The sequence below is a fragment of the Lipotes vexillifer genome, unplaced genomic scaffold (assembly GCF_000442215.2).
Source record: "Lipotes vexillifer unplaced genomic scaffold, Lipotes_vexillifer_v1.1 scaffold104, whole genome shotgun sequence".
NCBI lineage: Eukaryota > Metazoa > Chordata > Mammalia > Artiodactyla > Lipotidae > Lipotes > Lipotes vexillifer.
The window spans coordinates 1,323,168-1,347,409 of record NW_006789458.1 but is presented as its reverse complement, the minus strand read 5'-3'; the positions used below and the strand labels follow the sequence as shown (position 1 = coordinate 1,347,409).

Here is a 24,242-nt window from a genome sequence, read left to right as displayed (position 1 = left end):
TCATGAAATAAAGTTTAATATATGTATTCTACTATGCACCTATCATATGTCACTCTCTAGCACTGACATGATAACATCAAGCTTTTACAAGGCACCATTTATATATGTATATATATGTATATATAATATATATTAGCTAATATGTGTGTACATATTTGTACACACATATTAGCTAATATCTATATCTATCTATCTATGCAGCTTAGTTAAGCACTATATTTGTCAGATACTTACTCTAAAGTAGAGAGGCTTTCTGGGTTATGGTATACCATATGGTATTGGGGTATAGATCACAAGAGCAAGGACCAAACCTATGCACACTTCATAAGGAAGGAGGTAATTATTTCAGCCCAAATACCCATACTGACCAAGTGGCTACAGTAAGGGTGGAGAGCCACAAGGCCATTATCCCTGGAGTCCAGCAGGAGACAGAGTGAAGCTGGAAGGCTAGAGCCAGCCACAATCACCACTGGCCCAGGGAGGCAGAGGGCCAAAGGCAAGCAGAGAAGAAAGGGTGAACAGTGAAGAAACATGCATTTATTGGTGAAAAATAAATCACAGAAAGCATAGGATGTGTTTGGTGGAGGAGTGGGCTAGGTGTGCTTTCTAAAAGTATGTGGTTGATGAAATATGGTCACAGATTCTGAATTGAAGTTTTTTCTGGCAAGAGGTGCTCTTTCCCCCACCACCTTAATCTGGGCTTTACCAAAGAATGTGGCAGAAATGACATTAGGAAGGTGTCCAGAGCCAGAGCTACAAGAGGACTTGCATTTTCCACTTTGCCCCCTTGGAATGCAGCCTTGAAGCCCCCATTTGAGAAGCTGACCTAGCTTTCTGAGGATAAGAGGCAAAGTGAGTGGTCCAAGCCACCAGCAAATAGCCAGAACCAAAGGCTGGGCCTGGTGACAGTGGAGGAAAGCTCTTCTCAGAACTTCCAGCTTTGGATCCTCCAGCTGAGTGAGTGAGCCCAGGTGAAAACAGCAGAGGAACCTCCAACCAATCCACAGAATCATGGGAATTTCCATGATTTCTCCATGGAAATAATAAATCCTTGTTTTATGTCACTGAAACTTAAAGTGGTTTGTCATGCAGCAATAGTTAACAACAAAGTTGTGTTTTGTGTCCTTTTTCTTCTTGGTGGTAAAGGCCTGAATGGAAAATAAAACAGAAGAAATTGATGGGAGGGAACATCAAAAACAGGCTGAGTACAGAAGAAATAGTCCCTGAGGAATCTTCTCTTGAATCTTCCTACTTCTACCCTCTGTATTCCCACCCCTTTAGTCATTTCTACCTCCATTCTGGTGGCTAATGGATACTTTTCATTGTTGTTATTTTTAGTTTAATTGAATGTAATGTAATCATCTAAAATAATAGTTCAGTTTAATTTGGTTTAATGTTACAGTGTTCATTGTTCAAGAGAAATTGGCCCAGATTATTCTGTGGGGGTGGTAAAGAAATGGCCAAATGAAATAACTGAAGACTGGGTATAAATGAAAGCAAGAATCATTAGAGACTCCAGGGTCTAGAGAAAGGACTAAAAGAAAGTAGCTACCAATAAATTATTTGGTGAACCTTTATTATGTGCCCATTGTAAATAAAGCCACTGAAAACATCCTGCTCCAACCAGAAAAGCCAAAACATGTAGGGAAGCAGCATCAGTAAAAATACTGGAAATCAAAACATCACAGCTCACTTTCCTGCAAAGTGTACAAGCTCTCCCCCAGATCTATGCAGGGCTGGCTCCTTCTCCTGTGGACTCATTTCAATTGTCACTCATCAGCGAGGTCTCCCTGACCACCAAGGTAAGGTATCTCCCCATCTCTGTCCCAGGACCCTGTCTTCTGGCCTTCATACCACTTATAATGATTCTCTGTGTTTTCTTTCTTCACTCATTGGAGAGAGCTTCATGAGGCTGAGCCCTTATTTGTCTTGTTTGCTGCTGTAGCTCCAGCTCTTTGAAGCGCCTGGCACACAAGAGATGCTTAATCAATGTTTACTCACCATAAGTGAATAAAAAACAAACAAAAAAACCAAATTAATAAAGGGAAACTTCACTAAAATGGAGTCAGGAGGCCAGAGGGGGAGCTCTCACTCAATGTCAATACAGATCCCAACAGAAAGAGATAGTATCTTGCATCTCCTGCAGCAAGTGACACTACTATCACCAGCAAGATTTTCTTCTCGCAACAAACAGCTCAGCCAATGAAAGACGGTCACAACTCAGACAATATTTGTTCATAACAACCCCTCCTAACTTCCCCTTCTCCTCTATAAAAGACTTCCCTCTCCTTTGTTTTACCAGACTTGCATGTGGTTTGCCATAGTTGCACGTCCCAAACTACAATTCTTTGCTGCTCAGGAACAAACCCATTTTGCTGTTAAAAAAAAAAATTATCCTTTCTCATGAAATTACTTTTTCCTTCTCCAAACCCAGTTCAGACTGAACTCCCCTGGAAGCTCTCCCTCCTTCGGGCTCCCCCACGCTCCCCGTTAACTATTTTTATGTGACCAAGCTCCTCCACAGTTCTGTGTTCACAACTCTGTCTCCCATGCGGGGTAGTAAGCAAGTGTAACTCAGCTTCAATTCAAGCACTAGTAGGTTCTCACCAAGTGAAGAAAGGAAGACTGGTAGAGGAGATAAGCCAGTCTACACCAGTCTGCCTGATTTCAAAACCTGGTTTTGCTGCTTGCTAGTTGTTAGGTGAGTTTCTTGACCTTTCTCTGACCCAATTTCCTCATCCTTAAAATGGAAGTAATAATACTTAACAGATAAAATGATTATGAGGACTTAATACATGTAGAGTGCATTGAACAATGCCTGGCCCATAATAAGGATTTTTTTTTATCATCATTAACTTGGAATCTTTATTCTTGATGATTTTGTAATAGGCTTACCCTTAGTTTGGTTAAGCAAACTCTCATTTGGCTATGAGAACTCATTCAAATTTGCTAGAGAAATGATGATGATAAAATTATACAGCAAGCTGGGGAAAATACCCATGAAATAACACAACTTTTTGTAAAATTGTCAGGTTTCAATTCCAGTAACCCATAAGACAGGGCTTAAAGCCTGTTCATAATCACATCATTCCAAAATGAGGAGTTATTGCCAGAAACGTTTTATGGGGTGGGAAAAGGAATAAAAGATGGTCAGTGCTGATAAATACTGGTTTAATGATACAGTGCTCTTCTCAGACGGCTACAGAGACTGTAAACTATTATCCAGAAACATACAACCATACAACACAGACCACTTAGCCAGACCTAAATTAAACTGGCTTCTTGTAACTACTCTGTAAACACTACAGCCCTTCCTCCATCCAAAAATGACCCTAATCTCACATGAAAACAGTTACTGTAGGGGAATCAGAAACCCAGCTTTGTGGCCAAAAGTAAAAACCAAAGGAAAAATAGCAATTCAGTGGTTAGCTGGTGAAAGCGGGAAATCTGGTGCCCTTCACTGCGCTGCTTTGCTCTTCTTACTCTGGCTCTTTTAAAGCCCATCCGTGTTAGCTCTCAATAGGTTTGAACAAGCCATCTGAAACGTATTCACTTCTTTGGAGCTCACCACAGTGCTGATCTTTTTCCCATCAGTAGCTTTTAAGAGACACTTGTTTTCTGAGGGCTCAAAGCCCTCCACAGAACCCTTCCTTGGAATGGGTTTAGTTCGACCATCATACTTCTTCAGGGTGATGCACACGCTGCCCAACAACCAGCGCTCTGGAAAAGCCTGGTCAGCTCTGTCAGGAACTGCTCTCTCTCCAGAAGCACCATCCTGGCGCTGCTGGCTCCACTCTGTCAGCATAAGCCCCAAGCCCCATAATAAGGATTTAAACACAATTCATTATTTAAAAAATTCTATTGCAAGGAAAACTAATCATTTAAATTATTTGAAACTGAGCAGTAACAACTGTGGCATAGATGTGTGTGGCATAGACAGACTAAAAGAATATAAGGGGAAAGAACCAAGTCAAGTGAATGCTGTGGAAATAACAATAATCTCTTTAATGACACAGATAAGACCACTTCCCCTCTGTGCCCATCCCCCTGCCATCCCCACCATGAGGCAGTTTCACACTGGTTGCATTAGGCCCCACGGAGACTATCCACACATCTCAGGTTCTCCATGCCCGAGCATACACGTGACTCCTGCCCACAAAAGGGAGATCAAACCCCTCAAGGGACTCTAGCCTGGCTTCCACCAGAGGAGACGCTTAAAATACCTCCCCAGCTCATTGCACAAGTTAACCACTTAGAAAAGACTTACTATTTACAAAATTCTCAAGAGCCACCAAAGAGCATGAGCACAAAAAGGAAACAGGGCAGGCATTGTCTCACTGTCATGGTTGGTGCTGATCACTGCAGGGCGTCCTTGCCCCCTGGACCATCACTGCACACAAAGAAAGAAGTCCTTGTCTCCTGCATTGGTAAATGCATTGGTTAGAGGATACATGTTATAGAGGATAGCAGGGCCTGCCCCCAAGGTTGCTCCCATCTTTGGGGGCTGCTGACCCCAAGCAGCCAAACATCTGGGAGGCATAGGTCATGTACACGAAGCCATCCTCATGCTTGTAGTCCCTGTAGATCTCTGCCATGGTCACATTCATACTTCCGAAGCTCTTGTTTACCAGCAAGTAAAAGGATTCAGTGACCCCTAGGACCCTGTGGCTCCTGGGTTGTGGAAGAGGGTGTGTGTGTGTGGGGTGGGGGGCAGGAAGGGGAAAAGTTAACCTGGAAGGGAATGACCCCTGATCCATAGCCTTTCTTACCTCTGTCTGCCTAGTATCTGGCCGTATCGACCCAAGATGCCCCCACCTCCCCACTCTAGCCCAGTCATCCTCAAACTTTAGATTGTTTTGATAGCAGAGCAAGCTGAATCTGTTGGTAATGGCTGCCCTATCTAACCACCCTCAGACCATACATTAGAGGCACAGCCAGTACACCCCCAGTCTCAGCTAGGAGGGGCTAAATTTGTGTTGTGGGTGGGAGAGGAAAGAGTTTCAGAACATGGTTAACCAACACTGGATAATCCAAAGCCCTGCCACAAAGGGGAAAATATTTAAAGGTAAAATGCTGTCACTGGGCTTTTAAAATCTTGAAAACAGAGGGCTTTGGACCATTTTCCAAAGATTCCTTTGAAAAATTCTTAGAGAAACTTGAAGACAGAAATTAAAACACAGTACCACTAAAATGTTGAAGCAAAAGAAAATATAGCTGGTACATCAAAATTGGGATCTCTCTTATTTTAGTGTTGTAGCAAGGCACTGGACATCTTTTTAAAATTGGTTACTCATGAGATCATCCTTTTTAAAGGCAGAGTTGAAGAGAAAAGGTGAAGCACAAATCCTTCTCCTTGTCTCTCTGCCATATCCCATCTCTCATTGTTCCAAAAAGCCCAGGGCCACACAGCACACACCCTCATGAGCACTTTGTTACCTACCGGATGACACTGAGGAACTGGGTCATGGTCAGCTCCTGTGTGACCAGGAACTTGGTCTTATCCAGTGAGAGCAAGAGCTTCTCCCTGGGATAGCGTTCCACTGTCACCTGTCAAGAGTTTTGACCTTAATCTCTTCTGAAGAAACTGCCAAAGAATATGCCTCAGTTCTCTATGTCCTAGGAACTTGGAATAGAGAGAAGGAAGTCATTGGCTGGGTTTTTTTTTTTAATTTTTAATTTAATTTTATTTTTTTATACAGCAGGTTCTTATTAGTTATCTATTTTATACATATTAGTGTATACATGTCAATCCCAATCTCCCAATTCATCACACCATCAACCCCCCGCCCCCCACCACTTTCTCCCATTGGTGTCCATACATTTGTTTTCTACATCTGTGTCTCTATTTCTGCCCTGCAACCCAATTCATCTGTACCATTTTTCTGGTTCCGTATATATGCGTTAATATATGATATTTGCTTTTCTCTTTCTGACTTACTTCACTCTGTATGACAGTCTCTAGATACATCCAAGTCTCTATAAATGACCCAATTTCATTCCTTTTTATGGTTGTGTAATATTCCATTGTGTATATGTAACACATCTTTTTTTTAACATCTTTCTTGAAGTATAATTGCTTTACAATGGTGTGTTAGTTTCTGCTTTATAACAAAGTGAATCAGCTATACATATACATATATTCCCATATCTCCTCCCTCTTGCATCTCCCTCCCACCCTCCCTATCCCACCCCTCTAGGTGGTCACAAAGCACTGAGCTTATCTCCCTGTCCTATGTGGTTGCTTCTGACCAGCTATCTATTTTCCTTTTGGTAGCATATATAAGTCCATGCCACTCTCTCACTTCGTCCCAGCTTACCCTTCCCACTCCCCGTGTCGTCAAGTCCAATTTCTACACCTGAGTCTTTATTCCTTTCTTGCCCCTAGGTTCTTCAGAAACTTGTTTTTTCTTTTTAGATTCCATATATATGTGTCAGCATAGGGTATTTGTATACTCTTTCTGACTTACTTCACTCTCTATGACAGACTCTAGGTCCATCTACCTCACTACAAATAACTCAGTTTCATTTCTTTTTATGGCTGAGTAATACTCCATTGTATATAGGTGTCACATCTTTATCCATTCATCTGTCGATGGACACTTAGGTTGCTTCCATGTCTTGGCTATTGTAAATAGAGCTGCAATGAACATGTGGTACAGACTTTTTGAATTATGGTTTTCTCAGGGTATATGCCCAGTAGTGGGATTGCTGGGTCGTATGGTAGTTCTATTTTTAGTTTTTTAAGGAACCTCCATAATGTTCTCCATAGTGGCTGTATCAATTTACACTCCCACCAACAGTGCAAGACGGTTCCCTTTTCTCCACACCCTCTCCAGCATTTATTGTTTGTAGATTTTCTGATGATGGGCATTCTGACTGCTGTGAAGTGATACCTCATCGTATCACATTGTTTTGATTTGCATTTCTATAATGATTAGTGATGTTGAGCATCTGTTCATGTTTATAATAATATGATATAGGAATATTCTTATATCTGCTTCTGTGTTTGATCTGTTATGAAATGTTGCTTTGGTTGAGTTATATGAAGAAAATCTGGCCCCACGTGTATTTGTAATTGGAAAATGTATTTTAGCATAATAGTATTTTTATTTAACTGTAATTTTTCTTCTTTTATTTTACACCAAAATTCAACAAGTGGTAGTTTCTTAAAAGTTAACTGTAATGTAGAATATGAAACCATATAAATTGACTTTTTATACTCTGTGTAACATTACAGTCCATTGGTCCATATTGTACTTGTCTGCATCTTTTACTCATGCATGATTTTATAACATTGGCATTGATTATTTGGAAAATGTGGGTTTATTGAGTCGTGCTTATCTTGTGATTTTGTCTGTATAGCTTTGCTTTTACCATTTGTCCTAGGGTTCTTCCGTCTGATTTTTTTGTTTTAATATAATGTTTAGTGCTTGATATCATTGGTGGATTTCTTTGTTGGTGTGGTTGCTCTCTTCTTTCATTCTGTTTTAAAAAAATTTTTATATTTCTTATGTTATGTTATGTAAAATAACATTTTATGGTATTTTAGTTTTTTCTTTCCTTCTTTCTTTTTTTGTCCCTTTTCTTCTGAGCTGGGTGGCTGACAGGGTCTTCATGCTCCAGCCTGGTGTCAGGCCTGTGCCTCTGAGGTGGGAGAGCCGAGTTCAGGACATTGCTCCAGCAGAGAACTCCCGACTCCATGTAATATCAAATGGCGAAAGCTCACCCAGAGACCGCCATCTCAACACTAAGCCCCAACTCCACTCAATGACCAGCAAGTTACAGTACTGGAACCCTATGCCAAACAACCAGCAAGACATGAATACAACCCCACCCATTAGTAGAGAGTCTGCCTAAAATCATCCTACGTTCACAGACACCCCAAAACACACTGGTGGATGTGACCCTGCCCACCAGAAAGACAGGACCCAGACCCACCTACCAGAACAGTCACCACTCCCCTCCACCAGGAAGCCTACACAACCCACTGAATCAACCTTAGCCACTAGGGGCAGACACCAAAAACAATGGGAACTACAAACCTGCAGCCTGTGAAAAGGAGACCCCAAACACAGTAAGTTAAGCAAAATGAGAAGACAGAGAAACACACAGGAGATGAAGGAGCAAGGTAAAAATGCACCAGACCAAACAAAAGAAGAGGAAATAGGCAGTCTACCTGAAAAAGAATTCAGAGTAATGATAGTAAACATGATTCAAAATCTTGGAAATAGAATGGAGAAAATACAAAAAACGTTTAACAAGGACATAGAAGAACTAAAGAGCAAACATAAAATGATGAACAACACAATAAATGAAATTAAAAATTCTCTAGAAGGAATCAATAGCAGAATAACTGAGGCAGAAGAACGGATAAGTGACCTGGAAGATAAAATATTGGAAATAACTACCGCAGAGCAGAATAAAGAAAAAAGAATGAAAAGAATTGAGAACAGTCTCAGAGACCTCTGGAACAACAGTAAATGCACCAACTTTCGAATTATAAGGGTCCCGGAAGAAGAGAAAAAGAAAGGGACTGATAAGATATTTGAAGAAATTATAGTTGAAAACTTCCCTAATATGGGAAAGGAAAGAGTCAATCAAGTCCAGGAAGCACAGAGAGTCCCATACATGATAAAGCCAAGGAGAAACACACCAAGACACATATTAATCAAACTGTGAAAAACTAAATACAATGAAAAACTATTAAAACCAGCAACTGAAAAACAGGAAATAATGTACAAGGGAATCCCCATAAGGTTAATAACTAATTTTTCAGTGAAACTCAGCAAGCTAGAAGGGAGTGGCAGGACATATTTAAAGTGATGAAAGGGAAAAACCTACAACCAAGATTACTCTACCTAGCAAGGATCTCATTCAGATTTGATAGAGAAATTAACACCTTTACAAACAAGCAAAAGCTAAGAGAATTCTGCACCACCAAACGAGCTTTACAACAAATGCTAAGGGAACTTCTCTAGGCAGGAAGCACAAGAGAAGGAAAAGACCCACAATAACAAACCCAAAACAATTAACAAAATGGTAATAGGAACATACATATAGACAATTACCTTAAAGGTAAATGGATTAAATGCTCCAACCAAAAGCCATAGACTGGCTGAATGGATACAAAAACAAGACCCATATATATGCTGTCTACAAAAGACCCAGTTTAGACCTAGGGACACATACAGATTGAAAGTGAGGGGATGGAAGAAGATATTCCATGCAAATGGAAATCAAAAGAAAGCTGGAGTAGCAATTCTTATATCAGACAAAATAGACTTTAAAATAAAGACTATTACAATAGACAAAGAAGGATGCTACAAAATGTTCAAGAGATCAATCCAAGAAGAAGATATAACAACTGTAAATATTAATGCACCCAACATAGGAGCACCTCAATACATAAGGCAAATGCTAACAGCCATAAAAGGGGAAATTGACAGGAACACAATCATAGTAAGGGACTTTAACACCCCACTTTCACCAATGGACAGATCATCCAAAATGAAAATAAATAAAGAAACACAAGCTTTAAATGACACATTAAACAAGATGGACTTAACTGATACCTATAGGACATTCCATCCAAAAACAACAGGATACACTTTCTTCTCCAGTGGTCATAGAACATTCTCCAGAATAGATCATATCTTCTTGATCACAAATCAACCTTTGGTAAACTTAAGAAAATTGAAACCATATCAAGTATCTTTTCCAACCAGAGTGCTATGAGACTAGATATCAATAACAGGAAAAAATCTGTAAAAAATACAAATACATGGAGGTTAAAGAATACACTACTGAATAACCAAAAGACCACTGAAGAAATCAAAGAGGAAATCAAAAAATACCTAGAAACAAATTACAATGAAAACACGATGACCCAATACCTATAGGATGCAGCAAAAGCAGTTCTAAGAGGGAATTTTATAGCAATAAAATCCTACCTCAAGAAACAAGAAACACCTCAAATAAACAACCTAACCTTACACCTAAATCAATTAGAGAAAGAAGAACAAAAACCCCACAAAGTTAGCAGAAGGAAAGATATCATAAAGATCAGATCAGAAATAAATGAAAAATAAATGAAGGAAACAATAGCTAAAATCAATAATACTAAAAGCTGGTTCTTTGAGTAGATAAACAAAATTGATAAACCATTAGCCAGACTCATCATGAAAAAAAGGGAGAAGACTCAAATCAATAGGATTAGAAATGAAAAAGGAGAAATAACAACTGGCACTGCAGAAATCCAAGGATCATGAGAGATTACTACCAGCAACTATATGCCAATGGACAACCTGGAAGAAATGGACAAATTCTTAGAAAAGCACAACCTTCTGAGACTGAACCAGGAAGAAATAGAAAATATAAACAGACCAATCTGAAGCACTAAAATTGAGACTGTGATTAAAAATATTCCAACAAACAAAAGCCCATGACCAGATGACTTCACAGGCTAATTCTATCAAACATAAAGAAGTGCTAACACCTATCCTTCTCAAACTCTTCCAAAATATAGCAGAGGGAGGACCATTCCCAAACTCATTCTACAAGGCCACCATTACCGTGATACCAAAACCAGACAAAGATGTCACAAAGAAAGAAAACTACAGGGTAATATCACTGATAAACATAGATGCAAAAATACTCAACAAAATACTAGCAAACAGAATCCAACAGCACACCCGAAAGGATCATACATCATGATCAACTGGGGTGTACCCCAGGAATGTAAGGATTCTTCAATATATACAAATCAATCAATGTGATACACCATATTAACAAATTGAAGGATAAAAACCATGTGATCATTTCAAAGGATGCAGAAAAAGCATTTGACAAAATTCAACACCCATTATGATAAAAACCCTCCAGAATGTAGGCATAGAGGGAACTTACCTCAACATAATAAAGGCCATATATGACAAACCCACAGCCAACATCATTCTCAATGGTGAAAAACTGAAACCATTTCCTCTAAGATCAGGGTCAAGACAACGTTGTCCATTCTCACCACTATTATTCAACATAGTTTTGGAAGTTTTAGCCACAGCAATCAGAGAATAAAAAGAAATAAAAGGAATCCAATTCAGAAAAGAAGTAAACTGTCACTGTTTGCAGATGACATGAGAACCCTAAAGATGCTACCAGAAAACTACTAGAGCTAATCAATGAATTTGGTAAAGCAGCAGGATACAAAATTAATGCACAGAAATCTCTTGCATTCTTATATACTAATGATGAAAAATCTGAAAGAGAAATTAAGGAAACACTCCCATTTACCACCGCAACAAAAAGAATAAAATACCTAGGAATAAACCTGCCTAAGGAGACAAAAGACTTGTATGCAGAAAACTACAAGACACTCACGAAAGAAATTAAAGATGATACAAACAGATGGAGAGATATACCATGTTCTTGGATTGGATGGATCAACACTGTGAAAATGACTATACTACCCAAATCCATCTACAGATTCAATGCAATTCCTATCAAACTACCAATGGCATTCTTCAGAGAACTCGAACAAAATATTTCACAATTTGTAGGGACACACCAAAGACCCTGAATAGCCAAAGAAATCTTGAGAAAGAAAAACAGAGCTCTAGGACCATGCTCCCGGACTTCAGACTATACTACAAAGCTACAGTAATCAAGACAGTATGGTACTGGCACAAAAACAGAAATATAGATCAATGGAACAAGACAGAAGCCTAGAGATAAACCCATGCACATACGGTCACCTTATTTTTGATAAAGGAGGGAAGGATATACAATGGAGAAAAGACAGCCTCTTCAATAAGTGGTGCTTGGAAAATTGGACAGCTACATGTAAAAGAATGAAATTAGAACACTCCCTAACACCATACACAAAAATAAACTCAAAATGGATTAAAGACCTAAATGTAAGGCCAGACACTATAAAACTCTTAGAGGAAAACATAGGCAGAACACTCTATGACATAAATCACAGCAAGATCTTTTTTGATCCACCTCCTAGAGTAATGGAAATAAAAACAAAAATAAGCAAATGGGACCTAATGAAACTTAAAATCTTTTGCACAGCAAAGGAAAACATAAACAAGATGAAAAGACAACCCTCAGAATTGGAGAAAATATTTGCAAATGAAGCCACTGACAAAGGATTAATCTCCAACATTTACAAGCAGCTCAATATCAAAAAAACAAATAACACAATCCAAAAATGGGCAGAAGACCTAAACAGACATTTCTCCAAAAAAGATATACAGATTGCCAAAAAACACATGAAACGTTGCTCAGCATCACTAATCAATAGAGAAATGCAAATCAAAATTATAATGAGGTATCACTGCACACCAGTTAGAATGCCATCATCAGAAAATCTACAAACAACAAATGCTGGAGAGGGTGTGGAGAAAAGGGAAGCCTCTTACACTGTTGGTGGGAATGTAAATTGATACAGCCACAATGGATACCAGTATGGAGGTTCCTTAAAAAACTAAAAATAGAACTACCATCCGACCCAGCAATCCCACTACTGGGCATGTGCCCTGAGAAAACCATAATTTTAAAGAGCCATGTACCACAATGTTCATTGCAGCTGTATTTACAATAGACAGGACATGGAAGCAACCTAAGTGTCCATTGACAGATGAATGGATAAATATGTGGAATATTACATATTATACAATGAAGTATTACTCAGCCATAAAAAGAAACAAAAATGAGTTATTTGTAGTGAGGTAGATGGACCTAGAGTCTGTCATACAGAGTGAAGTAAGTCAGAAAGAGGAAAACAAATTACCTATGGTAACACATATATATGGAATCTAAAAAAAAATAATAATAAGTTTCTGAAGATCCTAGGGACAGGACAGGAATAAAGACACAGACATTGAGAATGGACTTGAGGATATAGGGAGGGGGATGTGTAAGCTGAGAGAAAGTGAGAGAGTGGCATGGACATATATACCCTACCAAATGTAAAATTGATAGCTAGTGGGAAGTAGCCACATAGCACAGGGAGATCAGCTTGGTGCTTTTTGAGCACCTAGAGGGGTGGGAGGGAGGGAGATGCAAAAGGGAAGGGATATGGGGATATATGTATATGTATAGCTGATTCACTTTGTTATACAGCAGAAGCTAACACACAATTGTACGGCAATTATACTCCAACAAAGATGTTAAAAAACAAAACCCCAAAAACAAATCCACCAACGATAAGAAGCGCTAAAAACTATACTAAAAAAAACAAAAAGCAGACAGACAGCATCCTAGGACAAATGGTAAAAGCAAAGCTATACACACAAAACCACACAAAGAAGCACACACATACTCACAAAAAGAGAAAAGGAAAAAATATATATCGTTGCTCCCAAAGTCCACCATCTCAATTTTGGAATGATTCATTGTCTATTCAGGTATTCCAGTGATGCTGGGTACATCAAGTTGATTGTAGAGGTTTGATCTGCTGCTCCTGAGGCTGCTGGGAGAGATTTCCCTTTCTCTTCTTTGTTCGCACAGTTGCTGGGGTCCAGCTTTGGATTTGGCCCTGCCTGTGCATGTAGGTCACCTGAGGGCGTCTGTTCTTTGTTCAGACAGGACGGGATTAAAGTAGCAGCTGATTAGGGGGCTCTTGCTCAGTCAGGTTGCGGGGTGGGAGGGGTACGGATGCGGGGCGAGCCTGCGGGCCGGCATGACGTTGCAATAGCCTGAGGCACGCCATTTGTTCTCCCAGGGAAGTTGTCCCTGGATCACGGGACCCTGGCAGTGGCGGGCTGCACAGACACCAGGGAGGGGAGTTGTGGAGAGTGACCTGTGCTCACACACAGGCTTCTTGGTGGCTGCAGCAGCAGCCTTAGCGTTTCATGCCCGTCTCTGGGGTCTCCGCTGATAGCCGTGGCTCATACCTGTCTCTGAAGCTCATTTAGGCAGTGTGCTCTGAATCCCCTCTCCTCGCGCACCCTGAAACAATGGTCTCTTGCTTCTTAGGCAGTTCCAGACTTTTCCCTGGACTCCCTCCCGGCTAGCTGTGGCGCATTAGCCCCCTTCAGGCTGTGTTCACGCAGCCAGCCCCAGTCCTCTCCCTGGGATCTGACTTCTGGAGCCTGAGCCTCAGCTGCAGTCCCTGCCCACCCCGGCGGGTGAGCAGACAAGCCTCTCAGGCTGGTGAGTGCTGGTCGGCACCGATCCTCTGCGCAGGAATATCTCCGCTTTGCCCTCCGCACCCCTGTTGCTGCGCCCTCCTCCGCAGCCCCGAAGCTTCCCCCCTCCGCCACCCACAGTCTCCGCCAGTGAAGGGGCTTCCTAGTGTGTGGAGACCTTTCGTCCTTCACAGCTCCCTCCCACTGGTGCAAGTCCAGTCCCTATCCTTTTGTCTCTGTTTTTTCTTTTTTCTTTTGCCCTACCCAGGTACATGAGGAGTTTCTTGCCTTTTGGGAAGTCTGAGTTCTTCTGCCAGCGTTCAGTAGATGTTCTGTAGGAGTTCTTCCACATATGGATGCATTTCTGATGTATTTATGGGGAGGAAGGTGATCTCCATGTCTTACTCTTCTGCCATCTTGAAGGTCTCTCCCTGGGTTTTGTTTTCTCAAAGAACAGGATATCACAGGCGTCCCCTGAGGAGTTCAATGTCTTACTGGGATCTTGTCAGGGAACTTCACTCAGATTCCAGCAACTTCCTCCCTTCTGGTTGCTGTGAACATTTAAGATTAAATGAACACATTGGCATGGAACAGAAGCCTGTATCTTCTTCTCTCCCTGTCTCAAGGGTCAAAACCCAGCTATTCTGAGGACTTTACCTGACCTCTTTCTTTGCTTGAAAGGTCTGAGGCTTGGGCTTTTCTGTGGAGTCTGCATTTTGCTCAACAGCTATGTCTGTGTGTGATTAAAAAAAAAACAAAAAACTCACAACCAGGACATAACTCATTCTTCCAGCTGCTTCCAAACTGCCTGTAGGATCCCAAAGGAGGCTTTTATGTAGGGCTGTGTGACATCAGCCTTCTCCATCCCTCCCTTTTCCAGATTCCCCCTCCCTGGGCAGGAGCAGGTCAGTTCTGAGAATGGGAATGGAACAGCCACCTTCTTCTGGTTAAAGAAAGTCACTTCGCTCACTGCCATTTAAAAATTTGTCTTTGCTAAAGAAATTAAGATTTACAATGTAGTGCATTGGTTGTCACTATAAATGGTCCCGTGAGCTAAGGTTATGGATAGAAACAGTCTTGTGTGAGGACATTTTAATACTATAGTAATGAAGTAAGTTGAAGATCAATTCACCTTACCCTGAAATATGCTGCTATTTTTCACAGTAAGAAATAGGTATTCCAGAACGGTTGAGTAATTTGTCCAGATAAAAAAGGTATAAAGCCAGAGTTAAAATCCAGGTGTGTATCAAAGTAATATTATACTCTACAGCTTACCAACATACTTTGTCATATTTTTTACATGGTCTAGGTAAATGTGTGTAGGTCTAGGAATGTGTGTAGAACACATTATCATACTCAGGATCTTGCATTTAAAAGATGATGAAACTGAGATCCATGGAAATTGACTCACTGGCCTAGGGTCAAATGGACAGAGACAGACCCAGTTCTCCTTGTTCTCAGACCAGGGTGTTCCACATCATCGTGCTTCTTTTATGCATTAATTATGGTTTTAGTGATTCAGCTTCCCCATTTGATGCTGACTACCTCCTTACCTCACATCCAGGAGCACAGTGGTCCCTCTGCATTATTCAGAGCCATCCATGTTCTGAGAATAAATAGGACCATTTGGATCTTCTCCACTGTCTCTGAAGGTACCATGATCTTCACGGGTCATCCCTGGTTCCATTCCATGCAGGACAGTGGACATTAAAAATTCTTCAGCCTAATGATGATGATATAAAGAAAAGTGACTGAACGTTCTCCAGGTTTGTTGAGGGACAGAAAGAAAAGTAGGTTATTCTGCTCTTTACATAACTACTTTAAAACTTCTCCCTTTTTTTTTTTTTTTTTTAATTTTGCTTTTCCCTGCCTAGGAAACTAGTACAGTAGTAGCTGGACTCACTCTGAGCCCTCTGGTCCAGAGGGAGGAGAGGGAACTTGGCTTCAGTAGTTAGAAGGGTGTCTTAGAAGGCCTCCAGAACCTACAGACACTCCTCCATGGACCGCATCCTTCCCCGACCCCACACAGGCCCAGTGGAGTAAGTTGGGGCAATGACTTGAGGTGCTAGAATCCAGTTATGGTTTGACAGTCTTCCACAAAGACATGATTGCCTTGGGGCCATTTTCTGTTCCCTTGCTTGAACTCCCCCTTCCTCCCCATCTCCCCCAATATCATCTAACCAATCCCTTAAGCTCTGGGCTTTCAAAATGTCTTTTCCATTGCTCAAGAAGAAAGACTCCTACATATTTCATATTAAATGAAATTTTATATTCATTTAATATTTATATTTTCCTTTCATAGCTACTTATATTTTATTTGAGAAAAGTAATCATTATTACCATTAAATGATTCTATAGTTAGGATAGGCTATGCAGTAAGAAATATACCCCTAAATTTAATAGCTAAACATAAAAAGGTTCATTCTCACCCACATTACAGTCCAGTACATGTAGGAGGCTCCCCGTCTGGCACTGTTCCAGAAGAAATTCAGGTGCGTATGCTGCTTTACACTTGCAATTCTGTCATCTCAAAGTCCTTTGTTTCCACAAGGTCAGATGAGAAAAATAGGTGGAAAAGACACACTTACACTTAGCCTTCTCAGACTTAACGTGCTTAAGGTGGTACCTATTGAGTGTTCATTCACCTTCCATTGATGAATATTAATCATATGACCCTAGCTATAGAGAGGCATCTAACATAATCACTACTTTTTCCACCGCAATGATTATATTCCAAGCAACTCCTATGTTCTTTATTAATTTTATATTTTAATATTCCACAAGAAAAGTGTGCTCTGGGAGTTATATCACTTGGGGCTGAACTCTGGATCTATCACCTACTGGCTGTGTGACCTTATGCCAATTGATAAACCTCTTTCTCTGCCTCAGTTACCCTGTGAGTAAAATAAAAATAAAATCTACCTTGTGGGACCGTGAGCATCAAATGAATTAGTTAATATATGCAAACACTTAGAACAATGGCTTATACATACAACTCAATAAGCATAAATTAATGTTTTCACCATTTGGTTGATGAATAGCCCGAGGATCAGAGGGGTAACACAGTCTATGAAAAAGACAAGGTCAGTCTGGACAACAGACTTGGCTTATCAACATCACGAATGTCTTCATCATCACTATTATCCTTCATTGGAATAGGGAAGAAGCACACTTATTGTGTTTGACACTGTGCTTGTTAAACACTACCTATATTTTCTCAATTATTTCTTCTGAAAAAAGAGAACTGAAGCTCAGAGAAACAGAATAACATGCTCTGGGTTGCACAGCTGGTGGGATTTGAACAACACAAAAAACATGCTCCTAATGTGTTCTGGAATTTTAAATTAAAAACTTGGGAGTAGAAAATCTTGTGGTCTTAGGGGAAATATTTTCTGAAACATTTCTCTAGCAGCCTCCTCATCCCAGCAGTTCTTAAATGGCCAGCCTGTCACCCCACTGTAGAGATCTTCAAAGTTCAGATCAAAATGAAGAATGCACCCTCTATTCCCCCAAATGCAAAGACTATTTTTTCCTTACTCCCCAAACACCATCATAGATGGTCGTTTCAGAAATCAAAAGATGGCATCCCAGAACAAAGGTGAGTAGGCTGCCTTCAGGTCCTTTGGATGTCAGGGTAAATGATTTGAAGGCCTGCCCCATAGCTCCAAAAATCCAGTCATATTCCTTGGTCTCCTTTCATGAGTCAACTTTGCAAGTGTTTGTGTCTTATGGAATAAAAGCTGTTCTGACATCAAAGCATCCCTTGGACATAGGAAAGTAGAAAGGGGAAAATAAGCCTAATATGGGTTTGGAACACAATTTAGAAACCAGATTGGGGAAGGTGGCAGGCCTTGATGGAATCAGCCACGGAGGGAGTTGCAAGCCCAATTTTCTAAGATCCTAGGCAAATTCTTGCTTTCTGCACCTCATTATTTATTGTAATGTATTCCTGAAGACACCTGGCCATTGGCCCTGTGGCCTCCTAAGAAACCTCCAGTTTTAGAATGGTCTGGTTTAGCTAGTTTCACTTTTCTGTAAACATATTCTGTGCATCCCTTTCTCTAAGCTTTGGTCACGGAAAGCATCCCCCTCATCCCAACTGCCTCTTATCTATCTTCATTTCATACACCTCATTCACGCACAGTCAGGTTCCAAATTCTAAAAAGGTCCCAAAGAAGATATATCTATTTCTCCAGGAATATTTGCTATAGGTACAACTCATATCCAATTAATACGACCAAGCACATGTATATTTAACTTTTCTTGTGTACATGACATATAAATGGCTCTGGCTCCTTCCCATCAAACATTTCCTTTGAAGTGTAGCAGATATAGAGGTAACCAAGACACAGAACCTACCCTCACTGAGTGGCCACACTTGAACATTCCTTTCTTGTCTCTGTTCTGCATTAATTGGGCCATTTGTTGCCTAGGTCTAATCTTATCTAAGACAAAAATATACCTGTGAAACACCCTAATAGGAATGGTATCCAGAATGATTTATATCATAAAATGGAGTAAACCTTCCAAGGAAGGCTGTCAAGTGTTTCTCCCTCTTCTAGCCCCTTTTCTGTAAACTGACTTTATATATCTTTGTGGCTAATAAAATTACTAAAACATTCTTCTTTTGGTTTAATAAATTAGCTTTAAAATCTTAATTACCATGAAACCGAGAGTTTCTTCACTTTTTTCCAAAATGCAGTATTGAAATATTTGATGCAACATTGTTTAAATACTGAAAACATTATCTAAACGTTAAGAAATAAGTAAATTATGACATACATTTTATGGAGTTAAAGAGAGTAATTAGTGGTAAACTAATCTATGTATATTAACAGGAAGAGATGTTCAAATCCTATGTGGATTAAAAAAAGTTAGTTTCAGAAACTATGTTTTAAAGAAGTCACAGACCCAGCAATCCCGCTACTGGGCATATACCCTAAGAAAAACATAATTCAAAAACATACATGTACTGCAATGTTCATTGCAGCACTATTTACAATAGCCAGGACATGGAAGCAACCTAAATGTCCATCGACAGATGAATGGATAAAGAAGATATGGTACATATATACAATGGAATATTACTCAACCATAAAAAAGAATGAAACTGAGTTATTTGTAATGAGGTGGATGGACGTAGAGTCTGTCATGCAGAGTGAAGTAAGTCAGAAAGAGAAAAACAAATACCATATGCTAACACATATATGGAATCTAAAAAAAAACAGCACTGATGAACCTAGTGGCAGGGCAGGAATAAAGATGCAGATGTAGAGAATGGACTTGAGGACACAAAGGTGGAAGGGGAAGCTCAGAAAAAGTGAGAGAGTAGCATTGACATATATACATTACCAAATGTAAAATGGATGGCTAGTGGGAAGCTGCTGCATAGCACAGGGAGATCAGCTCGGTGCTTTGTGACCACCTAGAGGGGTGGGAGAGGGAGGGTGGGAGGGAGATGCAAGAGGGAGGGGATATGGGGATATATGTATACATATAGCTGATTCATACTGTTGTAGAGCAGAAACTAACACAACATTGTAAAGCAATTATACTCCAATAAATATATTTCAAAAATAAAAGGCCTTGATATATAAAAATAAATAGATAAATAAATTAAAAATAAAAGAAGTCACAGAAAACAAAACTTCATAAAAAAATACCCACCAATTGGACAACAGGGAAGATTAGGATTGGCGGTATTAATCAAAAGAGACCTGAAGTTGGTCTGTAATGTTGGAATTTTTATAACAATATATTTTGTGCCCTACTTGTATAATTAAAAGAAACAAAAGTAAAACGTTGTATACTAGGGTGAGTTTTTAAATAGACTTAAAAGCCGGTGGAATTCTCTTCAGACCTTAAGCAATGTGGAGGAGCTGCCCTCTTGTGGAGCTTTTGGAACAGTCTTTAAATAGTTACTCATAAATCAAAGAATTTACTGTTTGGTTCACAGAATTTTGGAGTTGTAATTTCTGAGTTAGAGGTCAACCCCTCATGTTTGTCCTGTGAGAAAAAAGAACACAATAAAGGTTCAGTGGTTTACCCAAGGTCACTTCGAGTTTTTGGCAAGTCAGAATTATAAATCAAATCTTCTGATCCTTATCTGGAATTCTGTTATTCTTCTGCCTCCCCTAAACCATGAGTCAACAAGTGTTAAACACTGACATTGTGTTTAGAGAGACTTCAGGTGCTATACAATATACAGTGCCTGGTAGCCGTGAGTCATTTAATATAAGAATGTGGAATGCTGACCATATTGCCAGGAACTTGCTGGGGGTTGAGAAACAACGGTGGATAACACTTTCTGTAATGGATTTTAAAGTCAAATATAATTGACGTAGTTTTACATTACCCTCAGCCTGCATCAAGTCATTAAACAAGCAACAAGCAACAACAGTCTATTGCTGCAGAGGGGCGAGGGGTTGGAGATAGACCCCTTATGAGGCACAAGTGCATGAGGAAGGATAAAAACTGAGGATAGAGCAGGAACACTGAAAAACAAACAAAACTAAAAACCCTAGCACCACACTAGAGGAATTTGAAGTCAGTGGTGTACTTGTCACAGCAATAACAAACCCAAACCAGTTAAACTGACAAGAGTTTACAATGTCACACTCTAACCCCTAGTGGAAGAGGCATGCCCATTTCCAGGCATATCATTTACTTCAGTCACTACTGTTCTATATCAAGATATGGCATGCAAATCAATCAAAAAATATGAGACACACACACACACACACACACACAAACAAGGAAAAAGAAAACAATGTCAAGACACAAGATACAGAACCAGACTCAGAGATGACCCAGATATTAGAAATACCAGAAAAGGTATTTAAAATAACTATAGGTAATATGCCTTGTGTAAAATATGGATAACATGTGCATGAGCAGACTGGGGGAATGTCAGTAGAGAAATGGAAACTAAATTAGAAATGCTAGAAATAAAAACAAAAAGCTAAAGGAAAGAATTGGTTAACTAGAAAATGGGTTCATAGAAATTACCCAAACTGAAATACAGAGTAGAGAGTAATCATAACAGCACTAATAGCTGTGGGACAATTTTGAGCAGTCTAACATGTGCAATTGGAATCCCAAAAGAAGAGAGAATGGGAACTACATAGGGAAGTGGGACTGGGAATCATACTGCTCAGTTTATTTTCACTTTATCCCTTCTTTTCATCATTGAACCTCACCTTTCCCTCAGCTGTGCTTCATGTCTTTCAAGATCAGAGGCTGTCTGGTACCAATTGCCCAGAGTTAACTTTGGGAAATAAGGATAGTTGCTTGATTTTGTGCATGAGGGACAGGATATGTGGCATCGAATTGCTGCCGTTCCTCTATCCTAAGCTACACATTTTAACATTTTTGAGAATAGTGTGTACCTTAAAGTTGATGGAGTTTTTTTCCAATGGTACATAAAATAATGATGCATCTTACAATCAATTACATCTTCAATTTGATGGAATACTAATACTATTTTAAAAAATTACTGTAAAACAGAAAATATGAAAGATCACACAAAACAACTAAATGGCTTAATAAATTATAAGGCCAACATTTTACTTTATGATATGGATAGCCTAGTAAGTTGTTATTATAAGCAAACTCTGTCATAAAATACACCACCCAGGAAATAAAACTTTGCCAGCAATTCCCAGAATCTGTTCCATGTGCTTTGCTTCAATATCAATGTCCAACCACCCCACCCCCTGTAACCACCACCCTAAATTTTATAGTTATCACTTCTTTATATTTCTCTATTGTTTAATCACCAGAGTGTGCATCCCTAAATAATCTAGTTTAGTTGTGTTCTTTTTTTTTTTTGCGATACGCGGGACTCTCACTGTTGTGGCCTCTCCCGTTGCGGAGCACAGGCTCCGGACGCGCAGGCTCAGCGGCCATGGCTCAGGCCAGCCGCTCCGCGGCATATGGGATCTTCCCGGATCGGGGCACGAACCCATGTCCCCTGCATCGGCAAGCGGACTCTCAACCACTGCGCCACCAGGGAAGCCCTGTCCTTTTTTTAATATGGAATTTTCCTCTCCATCCCCTTCCTTACAATTTATCTGTGGAGAATCCAAGGGCATTTAACCTGTAGTTTCTTGCAGACTGGATTTTGCTAATTGCACACTCATGTTGCAGTCCCACATGTTCCTCTGTCCTCTGTATTTCCTGCAATTCGGCAGCAGGATCCAGAGGAATGATCAGACTCATCTCCAATCCCTTGGCAAGACTACAGAGGATGCTGAGTTCTTTCATTTTGAGACATAAAATGTCTGGTTATGACGTTAATAGCAGCTGACACTCAAAGCCTAAATCCATTAATCCACTGGGGGTTGCAAAATGGTGATATTATCTTTTTCATTATTAGAACAGTAAAAAGAGATTTATCTTGTTTTATTACCCATTGGTACAGTACAGACAGGGAAAATGCCTGATATTTCTTTTATTTTCCCATATTCAAGATAATGAATTGATATTCTATCATCCTTTGAAGGTGACCAATTTTTAAAAATGCTTATGATGGGTTCCAGTAAACAATTATTATCTTTTCAGGATCAAATTCTCCCATGTTTGGACAGTGGGGGCCTCTTCAGGTGTCTCCTTAAGCATTTTGAAATTACATTAGTAGACAGTAAAGCCTTCTGTTTTAACAAGATATCCCAGGCTTGTCTTTTACACTTCCTTTCCAGACTATTTTTCCAAGAAGCTCTCATTTCTGTTGGTGAAAAATGGTATTTTAAGACTACAAGTTGAATGATAGGGATGTTCATTGGTACTGGATTGGTTAATTTTTTTCTGGGTCTCTTCAGTGTGTATATATATGTATATACATGTATATATATAGTATGTGTGTATATACATTCGTAAGTCTCTATCAGTACTCCCAAGTTTATAACTACATTAAAAAAAAATTAACCTGTTCTGTATTTTATCTGTATCTCCTTTCTCTAGACATTAAGAATCCTGGTTCTCAAGAAAATTGGGGATGAATTAAAATATCCCATAAATATTCATTTATTCTATCCCATATTATATACAGAATGGTCCTAAAATAACAATATCAGACTACTACTACGAGCTAAACCGAATGTTTTGTTTTTGCACATGGTCTCTCCTCTGTAGTTGTACTACCTGTGTCATCTGGACATACAGCCATTGCATATCATACTCTCCCCTTTACCTCTCAAATTTTTAATTGTACAAGTCACTATGTTTGATGGTCACCACCAATCTTTATGGTGTTGTTTCTCTATTTTAGTTATTTTCTGATTCCTCAGGAAGAGCTTAGTGAGCAGTATTTTCCAAATTCTTGTTCGATGGGTAAGTTTGTGTCCTTTATAACTGAAAGTTGATTTTGTTGAACATAAAAGCCTTTGCTTACATTTTCCCTTGAGTATCTTTAACACGTTACTCCATTTTCTTCATGTATAAAGAATAATTGTGGAAAAGTGTGATTATCATCTTTTTTTTTTCTTACATGTCACTTGCTGTCCTTGCCTACCCAGAGGATTTTTCCTTTCTTTAAAGTAACTTGTTGTCACTTATGTCTTGGTGTTGGCAGTTTTGGATCAATAATCTTGGGTATAATAGTGCATTTAAAAAATATTGTTTCAAATCTTTTAAAAATTAACAAAGTTTTCTGAAAATAGGGTTTTTTTCTTCAGAGACTCCTATTATCTGTATATTGGATCTTCTGCCTCATCGTCAACATCTGTCACTTCCTACCCTTTCAAAGTGTTTTTTTTTTCCATTTTGTTTTGATTTTTACCTATTTCTTTTAAGGCATCATCTATCTGTATGTTTATTTGCTTGTGTTCCTTCTAGTTTAGCCTTAATTTCTGAAATTTTTTTCTAATCCTTTCCTGAGCTTATCTTTCTTTTTTTTCTTCTGAGTTTTTCCAATTCTAAATTTCCTTCACATCCTACACTATTTTCTTAATAACTTCTAGCACATTTTGAAATAGACTGGTTTTGATCTGCTCTGGGGACCTTTCTGGTAGATTTTCATTATTTGTAAAGATGTTATTCTGCTCTTGACTCCTTTAAATCAATTTTGTAAGGGATTGATCTAAAAACTTTTATGTGGCTTCTTTTTAAGTA

The 24,242-nt window shown here is 39.4% G+C and overlaps 1 protein-coding gene and 1 pseudogene across 1 annotated transcript; both read right to left on the bottom strand.

Moving 5' to 3' along the window:
- Positions 1–3,457: 3,457 nt before the first annotated feature.
- On the bottom strand, positions 3,458–3,774 carry LOC103090324 (signal recognition particle 14 kDa protein pseudogene; annotated as a pseudogene).
- A 680-nt stretch (positions 3,775–4,454) lies between these two features.
- MAP1LC3C (microtubule associated protein 1 light chain 3 gamma) lies at positions 4,455–14,847 on the bottom strand. The gene is given in 4 exon segments (XM_007462625.1): positions 4,455–4,671; positions 5,441–5,547; positions 14,628–14,683; positions 14,790–14,847. Coding segments are annotated over 4 exon segments (438 nt in total).
- Between the last annotated feature and the right edge of the window lie 9,395 nt (positions 14,848–24,242).